This window comes from Fulmarus glacialis, unplaced genomic scaffold (assembly GCF_000690835.1).
Source record: "Fulmarus glacialis isolate BGI_N327 unplaced genomic scaffold, ASM69083v1 scaffold4408, whole genome shotgun sequence".
NCBI classification, from domain to species: Eukaryota; Metazoa; Chordata; class Aves; order Procellariiformes; family Procellariidae; genus Fulmarus; species Fulmarus glacialis.
Genome location: NW_009226186.1, coordinates 33,191 through 56,806, shown reverse-complemented (window position 1 = coordinate 56,806; position 23,616 = coordinate 33,191). Strand labels below are relative to the sequence as shown.

The following is a 23,616-nucleotide window of genomic DNA, read 5'->3' as shown; positions in this document are numbered from 1 at the left end:
CAAAATCGTTGTTTCCAGGCTGTGACTTTGGAAGGCTTGTCTTTTCATGGTGTCCATTAAGCAGAAGAGATCTTTCTGCTGTAGAAAATTGCTGGTTATGGCTGCTGGGTGTCTTCTGCTGTTATTTGCATGCATGTCATCTTTATACAAATTGGAAGAAAGACTTGACATTGAAGCTTTTTGCAGTGTGTTTAACTATTAGTTTTGAATTGTAATTCTCTTCAGAGAATTTCCTAATTCAAATAACATCAACTACAAAAAAAAAAGAAAAAGATTAATGGATTTTTTTTTTCTTGTTAAGTATTCCAAATTTTTTGTGTAAATAGCCTACCTAGTTTTTCAGCTGGCCAATACATAAATGCTTTCATCTCCTACCAATTCTCAGTGCACTTGTTCAAAGGTCAGATATTTCAGGAATGCAATTTGAAAGTTTTGTTTGGATGGGATCCCACAGAACATCTTCTGAAAATCGTAATTTCCACCCTGTATTTGTGATACGATTTATTGCCAAGCTATTAGGTTTCAAACTGTATCTCGGACCAGTTACTAGGAAAGAGGGTGGCCTGTGTTCGTGGTGGAATCCTTTTGGAATCAACTTTCTTTCATTTGAGGAAAAAGGCTAGTCAGAAGTAAAATAGTATGAAGGGTCTGGCTTTAGGATCCAATGGTGGTCTTGTTGAAGTAGGAGAGGAGGCTAAAGGCTGTGAAAGTAATAGGCATCCATTGAAGAATTTGGAAGCATTTTCAAAGATAAGAAAACAAAAGAGTGAAGATGGGAGCGGGAATATTTTCTGTAAAATTAGTGGACATTCATGAAATGTTGTTCTACTGTGGCATCTTATGTATAGATAAAATAAGTAGTAATTTTGAGAGTTGATAGCTAGAAATTGGTAAAAGAACACAGTTTCAGTTGCATCTGTTCAATTGGATCTTATTCCTTCTTACTGCCTCACCTAGAAGAGGGTAAAAACATTGGGTCTGTATCATGCTGTGCTTTCAGAAATACTATACAGGTCATTAAAACAGCTCTTCAGCCCAAAGTTTTCACTGGTATAATTTTATTTTTCTTACCAAGTGTTCACTAATCTTTTCTTCAGCTCACCAACTTGTTCAGAAGTTGACCCTGGCATATAATCAATACCACAATAGCATTTAATCTTACATATTTGTCCATAGTTTACTTTGCTGAGTCTTAGTATTTTTCTTCAGGTATAAAGTTTTGTGCATCCTATTAACTTGTTGCATTAGTTCATTGACAAGATAGATCTGGGATTTTGGATATCATAAACAAAAAATAATCTCTTCTGAATTCTGTAGCTCCAGATGCATTAAGATTAAGAAAGTCCTATTTACTCTTTTCTTATATCTTGTTATAGATTGGCATTAGACTACATAAGATTCCACATGACAAAAAATCTTGTTTCTGTTCTTCAGCGAGTTTGCAAGCTACAATATTAGCACATGGAGCTCTGGCTCTAGTAGAGACAGCTAAAACTGGAATAGAAACTAGATCACAATTTCCACACTTAATAAGGCAGTAAGTCAGCTGTTGCCATGGAACAGAACTGGTTGAATTGTCGTAACCGTTCCATAGGCATAAATCTTAGACTTGCGCCAGATGCTTCATGCTGTTCCTGCTGTGCAAAACAGCTGGAAATTCAGCTTAAAGGATTTCTTTCCTAGAGAGAAACTACAGGTGGCGTAGAGTTGAGATAATGTGAATTTGATGGGAAGATACGTCATACACTCCAGCTCTAGCGTCACTGTTGTGGCTTCAAGATGCATGTCTGATCCTGGGGTTTGTGCCGTGATAGGTGAAAACTGCAGTTCAAGGCATGGAAAACAATCTTACAAATTGTTGTAAAGAGGTGAAGCTAGTTCTATTCCAGCTTTGTCGCAGTAACTTTTGTTTTGCTGCTTTTTCAGTTTTCATGGATTTTTTTCTTTGCCCCAGAGCTTCAATTTTGGGGTAATATTTTGCCTGCTAGTGTAGTCAGTTTGGACTCTGGACTCCTTTTTAACTAGCTTTGAGAAATTATAGTAATATCAATTGCAGGTGAATCTGCTTGTTCTGTATCAAATTGGGACAGATTAATCTGAAAAATAGCAATTATGTGGTGGACCCCCATCTAGTTGATGAATTAGTTCTCAAATGCAGATGGACCTTTGCAGGATAATCTTTCTGAAGAAGGAATAGATATGGCTAAAAGACATAGACATTGGAAAATGCTAGCAAGGAGTCCCCTGTGAGTAGAATTGTTACTAAACTAAGGCTGTGGATCCACATCTTAATATTATTTCAAGCAATAAGAAGTTTACATTAAAAACTCATAAGCAGTGAAACATGACAGCTCTCACTAGTTTCTCATATGGTGCTTTACTGTTTGTTAAATAACAAAAATTTTACTAGGCCATTTCTAGTATGAAGCTTGTTCTGAGCTTAAGGGTCGAGAAACATACGTACTGTAGGATGCCTTCTGCAGAGGGGCTAAGCTGAATAAAACAGAAATAACACCATCACTGAGGCTTTGTTTACACCCAAGAGTTTAACTGTGTTCGTGTAGCTAAAGCTATATAACTAAATGAGCAAGGACAATTGTTGGCTGGTTAGAATGTGTTTATGGGAATGGAAATAAATTATAGTGCTATAAGCTGCATTTATAGCAATGTAACTGCAATCGGGTTGTACAGAGGAACTGCATTGCCAGAAGGAAAAATCACATCCCTCACTGGAATAATCATGTTGTACTTTTGTGGGGGGGCCAGGCCTAAATTAATTCCAGTTGCATTTCTGAGTACTTAAACGGGAAAGCTGCTTCAGTAAAGGCTTTCTTTGGCTCTGAGAGGATTTAACACCGAGAGGTACTGAACATCTGCATCTTCACTGAAGTCTGTGCTGTTTAAGGTGCGGTAAGCCATCACAGTCGTGTGTTTCTGTCTTGGCTCTAAATCTAATTGAAGTCAGTGGGAAAATGCTTGGGTGGCTGCAGGACAGGAGCCTCTTAAGAGACCTTTGTTAGCCTGGCATATCTTGTTTTCTGACAAATCAGGTGCGCAGTCAGTAGGAAGCAGTTTATCCTGAGTGCAGAAAAATGTGCCAAAGTGTGATCTGACGTGACAATCACGGGCAAGTTGGGACACAAAACTGAGTTTTGTTCTGTTCAGTAGTTTTATTCCATAGCCTGCACATAACTAACATAAGATTACAAGCCCAAGCAAAGCACCACCATCTCTCTCTGGGGGCTCAAACAAGCCATTTATTCTCCCTGAATATGAGTTTAAATATATGTGAGAGGAATGGGCTGTCTAAAAGGCTGTTCCCACAAGAGCTTTCTCCAGCATAATACTTCACTAATACTTCTCAGAGTACACTGATCTGGGGACACTGAAGAGAGGACAGCACAGAGATCCCAACATGTGCTGAAGATGTGAATTTAGATGGAAAGAAGACAGTTAGACATTCCCTTTTTTTTTTTTTTTTTTTTGGAGGGGGGGGGAAATGTGGAACTAATAATGTAAAGAGTTTCAGATTAAACACACCCAGCATAATAAACTAAAAGTTCTGCTGAGTCGAGGACTAAACTAAGTTTGTTCAGTTCCTAAACTGAGCCAGTAGTGCTCCTAATAAAAACTACTGGTTTATTTTAATTGGAAGTAAATATCCCATTTTCAGGCATTTTGTTCTTTAATCTTTGGTTCACATCTCCTTTAAACACTTTCCTCTGAAGTGGCAGCTCAGGCTCATCAGATTCCATTACTATTTCCAACATACTACCATTTAATTTTGGTTTTGCAGATAGTTTTTCTATTAATGTTTTTCAGATAGAGGTGACATTAGATTTTGGTGGCAACTTTTTTTCTGTAAGGGGACTTTTTATTAGTGGGATCACAGAATAATTTTACTTTGCATGATTTTTACCTTTCCTTTCTCCTCTCTGATAATATTAATCTTAGTAGTGAGACCAAGGCTGGATTCAGTGGGCTCTGGGTCAGACCCTGAATTTGCTTACAGTCATTACGGGATCTGGTTTGAGACTATTTCTAACCTGTACCTTCATGAACCTCTTCATTTTAGTTCCATCTCACAAGACCTATGGTATATTTTTTTCTTATTTCCATTTAATGTCGCCACAGCTGCTGCTGCCACAGAAGAAGGAAGAGAAACACAAGAAACACACTTTCATAGGGTTTCTGCACATACGCGCATAGGGTAGTTATGTGGGGGTATGACCTGTGCAGATTACTTCATCCACCTCCCACTCAAAGCAGAAGTTGACTTCAAAGTCAAGTCCAGCTTCAGAGTTAGATTAGGTTGCTGAGGGCCTTATACAGTTGAGTTTTGAATATCTGCACTAATGGAAATTCTGTAACTTCTTCAGCCCCTGTTCTTGTTCTCAATATGAAGAACTCTTTTTATATGTACGTGGAATTTCTCTGCTTTGCTGCAGTTTTTAAATAGGACTGAGATTGTTTTTTAAATTAGAATATGGAGTGAGTTCCAGAAAGATTTTTCTTTTCTTGGAATAAAAGTCCACACTTGAAGATAATACTATATAACAATAGTCAAACAAACCCATACACAGCAATTCTGGAGGCAGCAAAGAGGTGTGCAAGCAGCCAGTCTAAAAGAGTAAGACTGAAGTACCTTTTTTGGTAGTAAAAGGAAGAAGTCATGGTTACAAACACAATGTCTAGAAGATGGGTTTTGGTAAGAACAGGCTCTTAGTTAACTTCTTGGGGGTATTTTTGGTGGGATTTTTTTTTTTTTTTTGCACCACACATGACTGCACTGAGATAAAACATTTCCTTATTTTGGAGTGATATTTAAAATAGTGATATTTTATGCCATGACAGATTAATTAGATTTAAATACCCCAGTCTTGAGGGAAAATGCTCCAAGATGAGGGGATACAGATGCTGCCTATTCCAAATGTCTGAAAAGTAATTAAAAGAGAAAAATCTCAAAATATTGAGTTTACACAGTGATGGGATTTAATTCTGGCTTGACTGAGGCTATCAAGAGTTGTGTGGCTAAATCTGTTGTCAGATGTAATAAAAACTCTTTCTGTTTCAATTTACACTCTTTCTGTTTCAATTTATGTGAACATTTACAGCTGCTGAAGAAAGGCATCTTTGCCTCTTAGTCAAACAATACATAAAATGAATTATGCTTGAATAGATGATGTGCAAAAACAGGTGACAGAGCTGTGTGGTAATACATTGACTTATGGAAGAAAGTGTGAGGGACCTACTTTGTAGTATTGATTGCCTCCTACAGTCCTTGGATTGTGAAAGTGGAGCTCATTTAATAGAAGTCCTTGAGAGAGAAAAAGAAAAAAATCATACATGGTTTTATTTTACAGTCTCCATGGAAGTTGTATTCATGTAGTTTAGAAAGATCCACTGAATCAATTTTCAGCAGTGTACAATACATACCAAAATTTATTGAGGACAATTTATTTATTGCCATCCTGCCTTTGTCTGTCTGCTTAACTCACTACAGACATGAACACACGCCATGTATTATTTAAATGTGTAAGTTGACACATACAATTTATAGGATTTAGAAGTAGAAAGAACATGAATTATACAACAGAAAGCTTTCAACATGCTGTGGAGTTGAATGTTTTTAATGCAAGGTGCACATTAACATCAAAAAATATCAGAAGGTCTTGGTGGGTAGTTAGTTAACTGAGCAGACCGTCATGCCATTTGTCCTGCCCCCAGCAGTCAATTTAGTGAAGATCTCGCTGGGTGGTAAGGAAAGCATATGTGGGCTGAGCTGGAGGACCAGGATGGTGTGTTTGTATGACTGTTTTCTGATGAAACAGATTCAGGTAATCCAGTAGCTGGATGCTACTGGAAGTGAAGCTACCCTTTAGTGTGACCATGGCTCTTTCAAATTTGATTTGAACTCAGCTTGACAAAGAGGTCCAGGTATCAAATAAAATTGCCACAACTGTTATAAATACGGGGGTTTGATGAGAGGAAGGAGCCCAAGCCATCCAGAGCCTTTGCTGAGACTAACAGGATTGTACAGAAGTGCCCCAGCCAGCGAGAAAGGCTTCCTAGTGAGTCTTGAGTCAACCCCAGAAACCAGATGGAGGGAAAACTGGGCTTTTCTAGTTCTGGTGTTCAAAGAGCAACTTTTTTTTTTAAGTACAGATATTGTGAAATGTTACTCTAAAGTGAATATAATGCATTCTTTATATTCTTTTTAAGAAGGTTGAAGTTGGGATGTGCCAATTTAGCAAAGTAAGCTTTCTAAATGGGCATGACGCTTTTTTTTTTTTAGCTGAGCATTTCAAAAGCCATCAAAATAGCTGTTACCTTCTGTCCTGGAAACTGTCAGGAACTTATAAATAAACATAAAATAATACAGGAGCAAGAAAAAAATGTTGTGCCAGCAGTTAATGTTGTTGTTATTAATTCTGTTGTTTCTTTTTTTTTTCTTTTTACAGTGTATCTTATTCAGTGCATGTCTCTGAGGATTACCCAGGTACAGTGCAACGCTCTTGTCCATGACACACGTATGCATGTTACCTCAATTCGCTATATTCAGATGAGAGTATCTGAAAGGGTGTTGATGTCTTCCAGGTGCATCCTTGTGCTAATAATTTTCCATTAGTGATATTATTTTCACAGTCATTTCTCCTTTTCAGGCAACATTTATCAGCTGGGTCAGGGTGAGAAAACCTGGTTCACAAGTTTACAGAGACCGGAGCTTGTGATGCTTTCCGTGTCTGGAGCCAACAGTGATAGGAGTGAGAAAGCACCCGACTCCTCTTTGGCATGGTAGATAAAGCTTGATCTTTCAAGAGGCTGAGCAGTCTGGTGCAGGACCAGCAAAGCACTTCTGCGTTAGACCTTAATGAGACTACTCACGTTCTTCAAGTTAAGCCTGTGGACTATGCATTGATGCTTCTCAGGGTCAGTTGGAGCCAAGGGTTTGTGTATGGGTATGTCTTTGGTAACGTAAGCTTGCAAAGCCATTCCCAGCTGCTCAGTCCTGCCTCCCCTTCATACTCCGAGCTTGGTTGGCAAAAGCATTTGTGTAACCATGCGGCCAGTCTAGGCAAGGGGAATTATTCATACAAAAGACAACCAGGCAAGAGCACAAGCTAGTTTTCAGCTAGCTTATTTCTCTGATTTCCTTCACAAAGAGATTGCACAGATACTTCAGGTGGCATAGAGGTTAGCAGAAACAGGAGAGGGAAGTGGGTATGAGGGCAGACAGGTGCTGTGCAAGTAAAGGTACATGGTAATACTGTTGGATTGCACCACATTATGTATTTTGCACGTGGGAGTATTTAACAGTGTAAGTACCATGAATGATATGAAACCCTCTGGCCTTTTTTCATCTTTATCCGTAACATCTCTCTAATATTTCTAAAAGAAATATTTCTTGTTTCTTTTAGAATCTCTAAAGAGGAGAGGCTTTGATCTTCTTCACTGATAAGCAGTAGACTATGTCTGTTCCAAACACCAGAGTGATTGAAGCAGATACAGAGAGAAATCAGCATCAGCAGTGATGCTAAATACAATGGATTATTTGAGAGGATGCTAACAGCCTTTATGAGAGATTTTTTTTTTTACCAGTAAAAACTGGAGGGAAAACTGCTACTAACAATAATCTATTCAACATGTAGTAAGGGGAGAAACTGAAATTCATAAAATACACAGTCATACCAGCGATAAATTGATTTATTGATTACAACATTGATCTTACAGTGAATGGAGGGACAAATAGTTGAAAAAAATCTGCGTCATATGTTATTAACAGTTTGTTTTATTAAACGTCAGTAATGGATTTATTCATTTCAGGGATTAAGCTATTATGAAGGCACAAAACTTGATCTCTGGGAACCCCTAACAAATGGCAAGCTGGAGCACTGAACCAGCAGTTACTCCCACACCACGTGAGATCTCACCTCCCGGCAAAATTCTGCCTGACAGACCTCAAACTTCCCTTATGGATGCTATTTGCACCATGTCCTGATGGCCTACAAGCCTGAGTGACTTTGGTGGCTCTAAAACCTAATGAATATTCTCTGCCATCACGCCCTGTATTTTAAAGCCAGATAGAATTTGAACATTTTACACTGTAGCTAACTTGGTGAGGGGGGCGTAAACCAGCTGCACATATTTCCCAATCAAGGCTTTGGAAGAGCTGATTTCATTCATATCTCAAGCTTTTGCAGGATCTATGTTTGCTTTGTGATGAAGAGGTGTTTAGTGTGTTAGGAATGATAATGACTCTGCCATTTTACAGCTTTGATCCTAAAAATACTCATTTTGACTTGGAGAGCCGGATTCTTTGTCTCCTCTCTTTGTCCTAAATCTCTAACTTAACATTACTGCTGACTGTGGCTCTCTTCTCTGGCATGTATTTTAAGGGATATTTCAGGGACTTCAAGTCTGGGAAGCTCTGTGCTGATGTCCTCCTCAACTAGAAGATGATCTTCAAGTATTGCTGCTAGTTGATAGAGTTCACAGCAACACATGCTTATCAAATTAAATTTCTCATGGGATAAATCTTCACAGATCAAGGTTTAAGTCCATTAGTGCCTAGCTGTATCAAAGTTGTATCTTCTGGAGATTAAGAGTGTGTAATACACAGTGCATCAAATTTGGAAATCTGACAGAAGGCTGTCAGACTTGATCATCAGATAAATTGCTAACGCATGCAATAAATATATGAAAATAGAAGAGATTAAGTTACTATACAAATTATGTTCATTCAGCCAAAAGTAATACCACCACAAGTAAATTTCAGGTACTGTAAAAAGAGCTTTGGATACTGGATATACTCTAGCTCCCTGCACTGCTGTTATGTATGCAGCATCACTGCTTTGGGACTGATAACAGTCTGTAGCTATTGCTGAATTCCTTCATAAAGCATCAAAAGATTACAAACAGCTGAGCATTAAATCATACCTGTGGGAACCGTAATATGACATGACAACTTTCAATAATGGAAGGTGCTTGAAAATTTCATAATTATGAATGAAAGCTAAAAATATTCTCACAAATGCACACTGAAGAACTTGATAAGAATAGTGTTGAGACAGTAACGTCTCAAAGTTATATATACATCGCTGAAATTGTGAAAATATTTCTGAAAATTTCAGAGGCAGGTAGTAACAGTTCCAGCAAAACATCTCTTTTCTGATAACATTGACACAACTGGGGAAAAATAATGCTCCTAAGGAGCAGTTATAGAACATAACATCAATGAGTAGACTAAAGTCCCATTAATATGAGTGGATCATGACTCCTGTGAGAACCATTACAGCAGCAAGCATTTTGCTAATGAATATATTTTCAGGGTGATACGTGTTGGCTGCCATAAACTTATAGAACTGCTGTAGTCCTTTATCCCAGTGATTTGTGGGTTACACGCGTGTTAACAGAACATCCTTTTCATAGACCTCGTTAAATTGCAGCAGAGATGGAGAGAACCAGTTTGGCAGCGAGTGGTTTGCTGCATCCCTCCACTAGGTCCAGGCGCTAGGTCCTCTGCTTAAGAGGAGAGGTGTTCCTGGGTGTAGTGTGTTAGAAACTGGATGTTGAAGAAAGCAAACCAAAACCAGTATCTTAATTTCAAGTTTCATTAGACTGATGGAAGGAAAGAAAAAAACCCTAATGGCTGCCAAATGGAAAAGGAAAACAAAAACTTGGCAGTGAAAATCATATTATCCAGCTGCCAGGAAAGAATGACAATGAGCATAAAACTGTAATTGAGCAGTCCTTTTTTCCATATATGTATATCTTGGTAATTGTCTATTCTGTACAGCACATATTGTTGTTTTTTCTGCTTTTCCATACAGCAATCAGTTCTAGCACAAGGATTTCTCCCATCCATATATATGGTGTTAGGTATATTTAGAGCCAAGTGGTGGCCTCTGTTATTCCAGCTTATTAGACTCTATAGCAGTAAGTTACACTCCCAAACGCGGGAAAGGAATGGGTCTGTGTTGTACATGCCCAGAGCCATTCAGCATGGTGAGGCTGACACTGAAATGATGACAGCAAGGTGGAGCGTGCAAATAGAGGGAAGGCAGGGGTTCCTGGAGAGGGTGAGGTGCAGCTGTCCTGGAGGCATAGTTCACAGCCTGTCCTGCTGATAGACAAAAGTGGGAGAAAGAGTGAATGCTGGCAGATGGCTGGAGGAACCCCATTTTATTCGCACGATGCTGTGGCTCTAAAACACATCCCTGTGCCAAGCATGTAGCCGAGCAGACACAGACTGAGCTGGTGGAGCAGGTTGCTGTGCCCACTGGAGCTCAGAGCTCAGGGAAGAGTAGTGTCAGCCTCCTGGAGCAACTGCCTGCTCGCAATATATGTATGTTGAGCTGAGCGCAGAACACACAGATTACCTCATGGGACAGCGCAGGACTGGAAGTAGGCGAAGGCGTGGGATAGTGTCAGACTCGGTAGATGTGTGTGAATGTGGCAGAAAGGCTGTTTCACAGGCGGCGGGCTGGGAAAGCCCCACGCGCCTGTCCGCGTGCGGCAGCGCAGCTGCTACTCTGCAAAGGCAGCGTGGCACACCTGTGCGAGAAAGGGGCGGCAGCGCTGGGGCTTCGTCTTGATACAGCCTGCTAAGAACCTCTGTAATACGAAGGATAATATTACTGAATTTACTGCTCAATTGATGTTAACATCTTTAACATTTCACTGGAAGCACTGTGGTCACAGGCTTTGAGATTGCAGCAGTATGCTTAAAATTACATGTGAGTTCACGTACTTCGCTGATGTGGGACCGGAGTGTTCGGAATTATGATAGATCAAGTCCTTGTTTCAGTTCTCTTATTTGTCTCTTCATCTGTGATTATCTTAATTGTCAGCCTTTCTGCTCTAGAGCATAAGTTTCAATTCAGCCCAGATCAGTAGAAAACAAAATATTATTACTTTCATGGGCAGTTCAGCAATTCATGCAAAATTAGCTTCTGCAGATACTAAGTAAAAACTTGCTGCTCCTTATTTGTTGTTACTAAACGTTTGTTTGGAAAAGAAAAAAAAGAAACCAAACCAAAAAAACAACACGCACACTCCTCAGCCTAATCCTTATATTTTGTAAGAAAATTTGAGATAGACTTTCCATATTCATATCCATACCTAACATTTTTGTTGAGTGGGAGAATTTTTTTTTTCCTTAATCAGGCACAAGAAAGGTTATCCACTGATTAGAAGATACTTCAAACAACCTTTATGTGACAAGGCAAAATGAGGCAAAGTTATTTTGCATAATGGGCTGTTAACATCCAGCTCTGAATGCAGCCTCCACTCTGCATAGCAGATCTAGCTTGAGTTTTAGTGTCAGGCATAGCAAAAAGCGTAGAACAAGTCTTCATTTTGGAAAAGGTTGGCTCAAACCCCCATAAACCTTGTGGGACAGTTCAGAGCAGCACTTGGTGTGATTCACAAAAGCCATGACATCAGACTCCAGGGGTTTGCTTGTATAAAATTCGGGTCTGAATCTTCCATCCTTTTGGTATTTTTCTTTTCATTAGCGATCTCAAGAGAAAAAAACACACCAGGAAGATGATAGGGCTCAGCTTCCCTAACCATCTGGGGAGTGCTTCCTTGTGGTACAAGGGTGGGACGGACAACGTGGCGGGGGCTGGCAGAGCACAAGTGGACTTCACCATGCAAGGTGTTTTTCTTTCGTAGATAACACTTATGTTTCCAGCTCTGATAATGATGAAGATGTGTTAGTTACAACAGAGCCAATTCCAGTAATCTTCCACCAAATCGCTACAGGTAATCTTACGTCCCGAGTGCTTTATCAAGTTCGTATTTTGTGAGGAAAGACAAGATGTTGCCTGCAGTTAAAGGGAGATATGTTAATGTGTGCAGCTATACAGTTTGCTGTTTTCTCACAGTCTTGCTGTAGTGTATTGTCCTACATTTCTGAATAGAAGAAATTAAAATATTTCTTTTGGGCATCACCACGATTGCATAGGCAGAATGTTTTTTACTCTTTCAATTTCTTGCAGTCTGTGTGAAAGCAATTCTCCTTGAATACAGTTAGGGGTGCTTAATACTTCCCAATTATAAGTTTTCACGTTCACTTGCTTAAAACTTCACTAAATCTTCACCATTGGGGATTAAACAATCTATAACTACAGTTGCCTCTAGTGAATTATTTCAGGAAATTTCAACCAAAATGGTTCAGCTGTTTCACTAGATTAGACTATAGAAAAAAAAAAAATTCCCAGTGATTTTGGGAACCTCTCATTTGAAATTGTTTCCATACTTTTAAAAAGTATTTGATACGTGAAAGGGTATGCTTTTCAGACATATAGGCATATTTAAACAATATATAATCAAGATTTGTGCATATTCCATAGAGACTTTTTAGATTTTAGCAGCCAAATTCCCTGATGATTTCAGGCTGCAGGAGAAACTGCATAGGGCAGTCTTAATTCTGGCAGTTCTTCAGATAGGAACACTTGACTTTGCAGTCTTTTTATTATTATTACAGTGCTTCAGGGCTTTTTTGTGTAACACAGAATTACTTTGAATTCCACTGGACAACCAATATGATCCTCAGTCTCTGATCTCATTTATACTGATGTAAATCAAGAATAATTTTACTGAAGTTGGTGCAGTGGCACCCAAACAGAAACTGGCCATTATAGTCAGAAGTTTAAAATAAATTTTACTTGCAAATATTTCTGTAAATTAAAAAGAAATAAAACCTGTCATTTAAGATAGAATAAAAACCTATGTTTTGTATAGAAAATGATCTGATTTAATTTTGCTCAGGGGTTTTGATTTTTCAGTCTTTTATAAAGTATACAAAATTAATGAATGACACTAAATTGTAAATGACAGATTGGGAAAAACAAATCTCCCAGATGGACCATTTCACAGTTAAAAATATGAGTCTTCTGAGACATAGGGGCTTCTTAATTTTAGATTGTTGTGTTGTAAACTCTTTAATGCTTTTCATATCTGTAACTTTTTGTTCCTTATTTGCTCTACTACTGCAACTAAATATTTAAAGTCTGGATAGGCAAAATTATTTCACATTTTTCACAGATGTTACCTATTTTCCCTTTTCTTTTAAGAATTAAGAAAAACCAGTGATGTCAACTATTGCTTATCCATAAAATCAAAATTACAGAGGGAGAATGGAGAGGTATGTATTTCTTGTATGCATATTTTAACAGAAGTTATTTTAAGAAACAGTAGAAAATCATAAAATATGAAATGTTTACCATAGATTTCCTATCAAATGTGTGCTTACGCAAACTACCCGTTTACATGTTTTAGAAGATCAGTGTAGTTCTCTGGATTTCATGGATTAACCAGTGAGTCACTTAGTTGGGATAGGGATGCTCCCATCCTAGGAAATATGGTTTTGATGTTTATTTCATTTTTTGTTCAACAGTGGTATAGACCCTGTCTGCCCTAAAAATACAGCTCCCCTGGAGAAGGAGATCATGATGCCATTACCTTTTAACCTACTCTTGCACATAGGACCACATCCCATTTATTGGCTCACTGCTGCTTCGTGTGGCCTACAGCAGCCTCACTGGAGGCTCTAGACCTCTGCCTGAGTCTGTTCACCATGAGTAGTGTCTGGAGCATTGAGGCCTTCCAGTCACGCTCTATTTGTGTTGTACCTCTGGCATGGGTCCCTGGCCAGTCGCACTAAGACATTAACTCAAGAAAGAAGTGGCACTAACATGAAGTCTACAGGGCTTAACAGTGTTACGGGCTCAAAGAAAGTACCACATAGGTTCCTACCCCAAGCAAGAAATTGAGCATTGCGTCAAGAATTCAGGTGCTTGACTTAAAGACTTCCTCTGGTAAGGGTGGTTGCTGAGTTTCTGGGCGACTGCTTTTTAGGCTCCAATCTGTATTTGATCCTGGAAAGGGGAGGTAAGCATGCCCAGATACGCTAATGTGTATGGTTGGTTTTTTTAGTAGATGAAACCTGATTTGATGTAAAAATCTGCACTGGAAATACTTTGCTTCTACTGCTTCATCTTTGTATTCAGTGCTCGGTAAACATTAGAAAAATTCAAGTGCAGAAAGAATTTACCCATTTGATTAAAAGCTTGAGATATAGTTAGCTTCTGTGGGACAGAGTTTGAGGTTTTATTTTGTTTTTAGTTGAACGAGGTACTTAAACATGAAAGTACCGAAAAAAAACCCTTTAAAAAAAAGTCTCTAACACTGACCATTTCTGTTGGCTAGACAGTTAGAGGTTTGGTTAGGATAGGATGGGTTTGTCACTATTCTAACGTGAGAATTTCATTTCTCTTTGGTTTGTGTTGAATTTTTGTTCAATTGAGTCCTGTTTTAACACAGACTTCCCCTCAAGCTAAGGCTGTTATGAAACAAAGATGACTAAAGTCACTTTGTTTCTTTTCAGTGAGGTAGAAGCAGAAATTATTTTTATGCCTTGTGCCGTGAAATTGGCTGAAATGCAATTTTTGTTCTATGTATACGTACAGTGAATAGAGCAGGAATTTAGAGACAAAGGTAGGAAAATGGGATTAGAATGTCCGACCATAGAAATTGGAGATAAGGGTATATTTGACATTTACGAATATATGGGATTTAGGGATAACTTCTATTCTTTGAGTCATACATCTGATTTCTCTTCCGTTATGGCAGTTCTGTGCAGGACATAAATACAAAATAAGCAGTAAGTACATCATGTTCAGGTTGAAGTGAATTATGATTTTAACCGGTGTTTTTTAGGGGATCCTTGTCAGCATAGGGCCTAGAAATAACACATGGATTGTGAGAAACAAGAATTAATATCTGCAAGCAATTACATAATTATAAGTAAAGGTTCCATTGGTGGGAAGCAGAATATAACACTTCAGCTCATGCTGAGTTGCAGTCTGTACTGGGATTAGTTCTATTTACTTGAGTGCAATTATTCACAGAGCAGCCTATTTAGAGCAGGTTTTACTTGGGTAAGCATATTACTTTCTAATCCTTAATTTTCAAAGTCTCACAGCAGAGCTAGTCAGAAAATTAAGTTTGAACTTTTCTGGCAACAGGCTGGTACTTCTGTTAAAAATAATAATTAAGCAGCAATGTGTCAGTTTTTCACAGAAAGGAAATTAAGAGATCCCGTGCTCGGACTTGAATTATTTCCTTAAACTGTTAGAATTGATTCACCAGAATACAGTAAATTAAAATTTTATTAGGTCACTGAAACACCAAATGAATTAAGTCCAGAACCTGTCTTGGTGGGTAAATTATGCTTTGTTTAGCAAAAGCACAGAGTGAAGCATCCCCGCGTAGTCTACTGAATTCCCCAGTTCCTTAAAATGCCACACTGTGTCTGTAGCCAGACAAAAGTATTATTTCTCCAACATATATTAAGGGTGGTTTTATGTATTGAGTTGGTAGGTGCTTGTTTTATCTGATATTTCACTATTCTTAGAACAGGCCCTTAGTACTCTTCTGGAAAAAAGATACTAAAAGATCTCCTAATAAAGCGTGCTGTGAGCTATTTGTAAAAACATAGTTCCTGTAGTTATAATTAGAACTATAAATGCAAGATAAGCATATCGCTTGTATCATTGTTAACTTTCCTTTTCCATTAAGGAGTCACGTCACAACAGCACAGTTGAAGAGGACTCTGAAGGAGATAATGATTCTGAGGAATTTTATTATGGAGGACAGGTAATGGAGGAAATTTTTGCACAAGTTTCAAGAAATTAATATTTGAAAGCTTCTGTTGTTCATTCCATTATAAATTTATGATAATAATTAATTTCTTATGTTTATTCAACATCAAATAGAATGCCATGTGTATAGAATCATAGAATCATAGAATCATAGAATCATTAAGGTTGGAAAAGACCTCTAAGATCATCAAGTCCAACCGTTAACCCAACACCACCGTGCCCACTAAACCATGTCCCTAAGCGCCTCATCTACACGTCTTTTAAATACTTCCAGGGATGGCGACTCCACCACTTCCCTGGGCAGCCTGTTCCAAGGCCTGACCACTCTTTCAGTAAAGAAGTTTTTCCTAATGTCCAGTCTAAACCTCCCTTGGCGCAACTTGAGGCCATTTCCTCTCGTCCTAATATACATAGTATTTTATAGCAGAAATATTGAATGTGTTATACTGTATAATTATATCAGATTTAAAATAAGATTAGTTTGTTTACATTTGCAAAGCTGTAAGTATAGTAAAAGCAAGGACTCTTCAGAACATTTGAAAATAGAAGCCAGTTGCTTACTTCCAGGAAATAGATATTCGCTCTCTAAAGGTTATCCCATTATTGATACAAATGGGAAGTCAGTCTGGATCCAAATCTGTTTCCTTCTGGAGGACTGCCATTTTGTAAAGTCAAGAGCACTGCAATTTAATGGTAAAAATGGTTATTACAAAACAGTTTTGATCTAGGCAATAGACTGTTCTTTTTCTGAGCTCTACAGTTAAATTCACCTTGAAAAATTCTGCATATTTTTAGATGAATGTACTGCTCTGTGTCTTACCTTCTTGTTCCCTCAGCAGAATTAGTTATTATTACATTCTCTTATGTATTGGGAAATAAAATCTCTTCATCTCTTTTTCTTTTGCAATGTCAATAGAGCGTTTCATGCTGCTAGTCTCTTTATTTAGATTTTTCTTATCTTTTTAGTCCAACTATTGCCCCAAAGGAATCATTCCTCACTTATGTTGCTAGAACTGTTTATTTCGATGAACATTTTAATGAATTACGGTCGCTGTTTATGAAAGTTGTCACTGCCTCAGTCTTGAGGCTGAAGCCATCCGTGCCCTGGGTGCGCAGAGCTGAGGCTGCGGAGCGCGCCAGCAGTGCCAGCCGGTGGGGTCGGTGCAGAGGGCGTGGGATGCTGATGAGCAGGACATCGCCAAGCCTCTTATCTTGCAGAGCCAACAGCGTGGTGGGGTTTGAACACAAAATGCATGTTGAGGTGCTTTACTCTAAAAAAAAAAGCACGCCCCTAAAAAGCTATTAAAAGTGATACTGAAACTGGAACTGAAAGAATGTATTTTCATTGTCAGGAATAACTGACATGGGGTGTTGACTCATGTTCACTTCAGAAATGACTGCAGGAATTGCCTCCCTTCAGCTGCCGACTCCTACAGCCCCACAGAGCGCTGGGGAGGACCGTGTACACATACTTCGGTGCAAAGAGCGATGTCTTATTTTAATCTGCTTGAGAGGAAAAATCTTCTGATTTTGTCCTGTAGTGATGAGTTGTCTGTACTGGCTCCATTTTTCAACTCTGCAGAAAGGACGGTAATCTCAAGGTGAAGGAAAAGGCAGCAAGCAGCTGGGAGTGCTTATTTCTTGAACAAGCGCTAATACCTTTGGTAAAGGATGCCTGCCAGTGCCCAAATGAATGAATAAATACTAACGCTGCCTATGAGCAGTACATCATTTTGCAGGGTGTAAAAGAACTGTATAATAGGCAATACTAGTTAGAATTTAGTTGCCTTCAATTTGAAGTGGAAACTACATTATATTGCATTGTCATTTTTTTAAGGTAATAAATTTAATTGAAGGAATTATAACTGGCAAAAAAAATACAATTAAATCAGCAATAAAAATATCAGATGATTGTGAATGTCTTTGAGTATAGAATATTCAAAAAGCAAAATAAGGAGAACAAACAAACAAAAAAAGACATCATAGAAAATATATTTAACAAGAGAGAAAAAAGGAAATTTTGAATTTAAAATTTCATGGTTGAAAACACAAAATCCTAAAGAAGACCTGTAGAATTAAAGAAAATATTGAGGACTCAGAAAATAAATAGGAAATCAGGTAATGAGCAAAGTCTGTCGAGAGATAAAAAGAACAGTCCTTTTTCAAATAAAGTGATTGTAAGAGTTATTAAGTGAGCACCAGGTGTATTGGGAAGACAAAGCAGTTGACTGTACATGTGGCGAACAAGCAAGGCAAGCTGCTTCATTTGAGACAAGTGTGTGCTGTGCCTACAGAGAACGGGGACAAAAATACTGACTTTATCAACTAAAGGGAATAGATGCCAGTATAATTGTGTGCAATACAGTTGGGAAAGGTGGAGATCAGGGATAGTTCTTAACATTTCTAAGTGGTTACAGCTGGAAAGACAAGAGAGCAGCTGGTGATGAAACAAGGACCATGGAAGGTGGGAAATGGCATTTGATGGGCAGTGAAAACAAGATACAACCTTTTGGTCATAAATTAAATGTTTGTATCTGCTTCCTAGGCACCTTGTAATCCTCCCTAAGGATTTAATGGATAAATACTTTAAAGTAGCTAAGTGATTCAATAGCCTAAGTCCTATTGATTTTCAATGGGATTTAGGTTCGTAAATCACTTAATCTCCTTTAAAAATGCAACCTTTTGTCATTATGTGGGACAAAATAATCTGAATCAGGTCTCAGATTAAAAACTGAGGCTTTCTAAATACAGACCTTTTGGACACAGCAAAGTTATCAGATTTTTTAGCTTTTATATTCACTTTCTCTGAGATCCTCTGTTAATTCTTGCTTTGAATCTCTATGTTCTACATTTGCAAACGAGAACAGGAGATTGAAACAGTAATACTACTGCCTCTGGCACTCTCTCTCCCTGTCTGTCGTGCTTCAGTTACAGGACATACTTGCAAATGCAGATATACAAAACTCTGGCAGTCTCCTCTGCGTATATCGGCATGTCTGTGGCACTAATTCAGGGGTGGAAAATACCATACTGTGGTCTTATAATTTGCCAGAACACTGCTTTGTTTCTTTTTTGAGTTCATAACCTCTTACCATCAGAAAGTAGATTGGAGAAAGCATTATGTTAAGCAGTTCAGTGTTCTGCATAGCACTGCTTTTGGATTTTACTATTATTGATACATAAGACTGATTAAAAAAATGTGGTTTAGGACCAACAAAGGTGGCAGGTGCACCACAGCTACGATTTGTGAAATGATTGCTGTGCTCTCTTTGGAAGCAGGACAGCAATTATTTATGCATCTTTAAAGAATTCATCTTTGAGTAATGAGCATGTAAAAAGGATTGGTTTTCTCCTACCTAAAGCGAAAAAAAAAATAATAAAGGTTTTCTTCCCATGCTCTTCTACTTGGAAAATTGTTCTGACATGCCTGCCTAAACAAGGGAGCGGTACTTGGCTTCTGGTCATGAATATCTTTGATATTTCTGGTAAACACATGCCCGTGCTATGCTGGTGAGTTCTGTGCCTTATATTTGAAGAATTCTAAGCCTAATCAAATTACTCTTTGCTAATTTTCACATACAAAAAATGTTCAGCTGATTATTATTTTAATTCTATTGAAACTTATTTAATTAGATTGTAACGTACATCTCCAGATATCAGAGTTGAAAGTATCACAGGACTGGTCTTCTACAGATTTGGATGTACAAATGGAAGAAACATTATGCAGTTAGATATGGTTCTGCAATAGCAAGAATTCTCTGCAGGAATTCCTGTATAAAGATATATATATGTCTAAAGAGATAAATTACACTCTTGTGCTTTGCTCCCTGAATTTGTCAAAGGTACAAGCCAAATCCTACTCTTATTTCTGAATCTGTCCAAATCGAGTTCATCGACTTTTGTGGAATTATTATCATTCTAATTGTTGTAAAGAAGTAGAATTAGGTTCACACAATCAGGAGCATATTGCTTAACAAGAAAGTAGTAATAAACTGTGAACAGATTGTTACAAGACTAAAGAGGTATTTTGGTCCTTGTAGAAGATAGGAGGATGTTAATTATTTTGACTTCATACAGGTCACCCAAACCAGCTCACAAGTTTTTCTTTGTAGTGTAAGCACTAACATAACTGTTTCCATTTTTCATGTAGCGTTGGAAAAAAAAGGGGATAATGTCTAAATACATGGTTCTTTACACCTTCTCTGGTAAAATACTTAAAATGGGGAAGTGTTCTTTAATTTTTTTTTTTAATCTGATATCATTGCACTGGTGGATAGAATACAGCCAATGGGTAGAAAATGTAATTTAGATGCTGAGACACTTGGTATATAGAATAGTTTCATGCTTCTCTTGTTGAGTCCAAGCCATTCTCTGTCTAATATATATGAGAGTGTGACAAAAAACAAGAGGGAGCAAACCTTTGTCCTGTAGTGGTTGGACTGGGATGATATGACTGTGGAGATCTGGTTCTTCTCCTACTTAACAGTTTTAAAACACACAAGTGTCCCAGAACAAACCCCAGGACAAGATAGGACAGAGGGATGAGTCCTTTGCCGCTTCTCTTCCCACAAGGAGTAGGACCCTCAAAAAATGTCTATGCAGAGGTGCCTGCTTTGCAAATCTCATTGCTTAGCAGAGCTAGACCACCTCAGTGCTTCAGCTTATCAACACAGTGTCCTTTCCGACGTGGCATTAAGGAATCTTTATGCAGCATATTTTGCAGGGGGAACTTTCAAGAACCTAGGTCAAGTGCCAGTAACGAAATAAATAAAAACTCTTAGGCTTTTTTTTTTCCCGGTAGGTTAGCTATGATGGAGAACTTCACAAGCACCCGCAGCTGGAGGCTGATTTGACAGCAGTGAGAGAGATCTATGGACCTAATGCAGTATCTCTCAGGTATGTCATTAACTTTTCTGTATTGTGGAACATTTAATGTTTTGGAGATTGAGTTCCATGTGGATCTTCCCTCACTGCCAAAGCATAAGTCTCTTTTGGTGATTTCTGCCAATTGTGTGGTAAAAGGAAGGAGCACTGCTGGCTAGCAATAATGCTGGTTTTATTTTTTCTTTTTTTTGTGGTTGGGTACTGATACAGCTGGCTGTGGTGAGAACAAACCCTAGAAGCCTGTTCTAAAACATTGTCTTTGGCAGTTCAGTCGGTATTTGATCAGGCTGTTGTGTTTTGTTGAAAATTACTATTCAGCATTACTCTAAACCCTTGTTAAACTCCTTTTCTGTTGTATTCTGTCTTTTGCCCTGGAGGTGACAAGAGGAATGATAAAAGATTTAGTAAATGTTTTCCCTAGGGAAGGATTGAAATGGATTTGTCTAGTCTGGAAAAAAGAGAAGGAGAAGATAAAACAACAGTTGTTCTTCTTCAGAAAAGCTGTTTGTAGGTAGGAGGAGTGATCAAATGTTCTCTGTTGTCATCATGAGAGAGACAATAAGAAACTAGCTGTGTTAGCAACAAATAAGAATTTGATTAGATTTTAGGAAAGCTTTTTAATTGTGGGAATCTAAGGTATCCTACACAGGGAAGTCGTGGAACCTCAGTCAGGGATGGATTGCAAAGCATAATTACACAAAAAGTCTGTTGGGCATATGTATGTGTGCATGATTCTGCCATAGGGCATAGCTGTATGATATTTTTAATACACTTCAGATTTCTTATAACTTCATTTTCCATCTATGCAATCTTAATAATTTCATAAAAATAACAGGTAGACAAGATGTAACAGACCTGTCAGATGTATTACAAGAAAATATCAAAGTTGTCATACAAACCAAGTAATAAAATACAGAGAAGATAATAACCTTAGGCATACATATATTGCAAGAAACAATTCCCATTAACCTCTAAACAATAAGCTCTGTTATTTTTGTCTAAGAAGAGAGAGTATGTCTGCAACTATGGTGTACTTTTCAAATTAAGTGGAATTTTCATTATATTTTGAGGGGAATTGAAATCCGAATAGTTGTATATGGGTTAGGAAATAAATGAGATAGATGTTTAGTTGCCAAACTGGTAACTATGAAACGGAGAATGCCTTGATAATAGGCTCCCTCAAGCTCCTAAAATTGAAACATTATATGTAACCTTTCAAAAACTTTAGTGCATCTATTTTATTGAATCAACTGTTTCATTGGAAGCATTGTGATCTCCGTGAGCTCACTGAAGTAGAAATTGGCATCTGTGACTGCTTTTGGCATGTGGAAAACTTCAATGCTTCTTCCACTCTGTTATTGAAAATACTCATAAATTCTTGGAAATGAACACAGCATTAAGCATTCAGTTTCATCCCTCTCCTGCAGCTCCACTTCTCTGTGGAGAGAGAAGTCTGTCTGACAGTGACACCCACTAAGATGCACATTTCCTAGACAGTTGACCCTCTTTTAGTAGTCTCTTGCTGTCACAGAGTCAACTGTACATATAAAAGTAAAATTCCTATACCTGCATGCTTTTCACCACTGCCCTTTGAAATCCGGCCGCCAAAGCAGTGAGAAAGACCTCTGGACCAACTGATCCAAACTCTCCAGTATCTACCTACATTGCTTAAGCACTGATGGACAGAGGATGTCTGAGAGCTTCAAAATCAAGATGTGTTCATGAAGCCATTGTAGGCAGCAGATGCTGGAAGAAAACATGATTTCTTCCCCCCTTTCAGCTTGGGGAAGTAAAACTAGAATCAGCATCATGTGTCTAAAATCCATTTTCTAGGATGGTAATGGAGTGAGGGCAAAGGAGTTTCAGTGAGTATGGAAATTCCACGGTTATAGCCTATTTTTATCTTATCCTTTCTTCCGCTAATGTTTCTGTGTTTTTCGTTAGTTCAACTATGTTTCCGTTTAATTTATAAAACTATGCTTGTTCACAGCCTTTTGAATCTCAGTCATGTGAGTAACACCAGCCTGTGTTCATAAATATTACTTAAGAGTTCATAACAATCTGTTCTTTGGATCTTCTGGAAAATTAATAAAAAAATCTGAGGCCGCTGTTATGTAGGATAGTGGCTAAGCCATTCCGTAGGTGGGGAATTTCACTGTTGCAAAGCCAGGTCTTCAGTGAGCTGTAGGGGTCAGCGAGTGCCTGTACGTGTAGCTCTGGGTGAGCGGGCTCTGGAGCAGCTGTCAGGGTGGCTGGGAAGCCTCCAGGTAACCCAGCCCTCTCCAGCCGTTTACCTGCCCTGTGTGTGCCATGTGTGGATGCGTCTGATCTAGAGAGAGACTTTGAGTTGGCCCTTACCAGAGAGAACCACTGGCATGCCGAGGTTTGGTGGAAGGGGTTCCCTCCACCAAACTTCACAAGAGTTCAAGGCGTTTCCAGGGTGAGCTAGGTCCTACCATAGGCTGAGAGGCCATTTTGGTAGGAGATAGTTACATTCACAAAAATATTTTTGTATTTCAAAATTACCGTATCAACTTATTTATGCACAACTGCTACCGTGCACTGTCGTAGTCTGGTTTAATAGAAAAGCGTGGAAGTCACTGTGACAACAAGCATATAAATGCAGTGTAAATTAAAAAACCTAGTGACTGGAAGCTAATCTGTGAAAAATTGAGAGTGATTGTGCTTTTACAGTATTGTCCACGTAAGTAATATAAATGAAAAGGAAAGCAATTTTTTATTTCAGTGTGTGAATGAGTATTTTCTAGTCCTATTTTTCAGAAGTCTTCAAGTACTTTGGGGGAGGGCAATCAGAATGAGTCAGAAAATAAGAGGCAGAAAAGTCACACTTTAAATGTAAGATTTCAGATGGCAATGAAACACCTATGAGCATAAGTTAAATCTGAACCTTGGGGATTCCAGCAACACTACACATAACAGATAAAATAAGGTAACTATTGCCTTGGGCGCATTTCAGGGCAATCTTTATGTTTTGACAAACAAATGCTTGAATGTATGAAGCAATCCCACAGGTATAATATGCCACCCTCTAGGCTATGTTGTA

At 38.3% G+C, this 23,616-nt stretch overlaps 1 protein-coding gene across 1 annotated transcript in view; it reads left to right on the top strand.

Moving 5' to 3' along the window:
• The window catches only part of PARP8 (poly (ADP-ribose) polymerase family, member 8), a gene marked incomplete at its 3' end in the record, with an annotated part of 69,725 nt that overhangs the window by 14,117 nt on the left and 31,992 nt on the right, over positions 1-23,616 (top strand). The window contains exons 2-6 of the mRNA XM_009582718.1: positions 6,462-6,499; positions 11,677-11,766; positions 13,080-13,150; positions 15,586-15,663; positions 20,470-20,564. Of these exons, the coding sequence (XP_009581013.1) occupies positions 6,462-6,499; positions 11,677-11,766; positions 13,080-13,150; positions 15,586-15,663; positions 20,470-20,564 (372 nt within the window). The remainder of the gene's footprint in view (positions 1-6,461; positions 6,500-11,676; positions 11,767-13,079; positions 13,151-15,585; positions 15,664-20,469; positions 20,565-23,616) is intronic.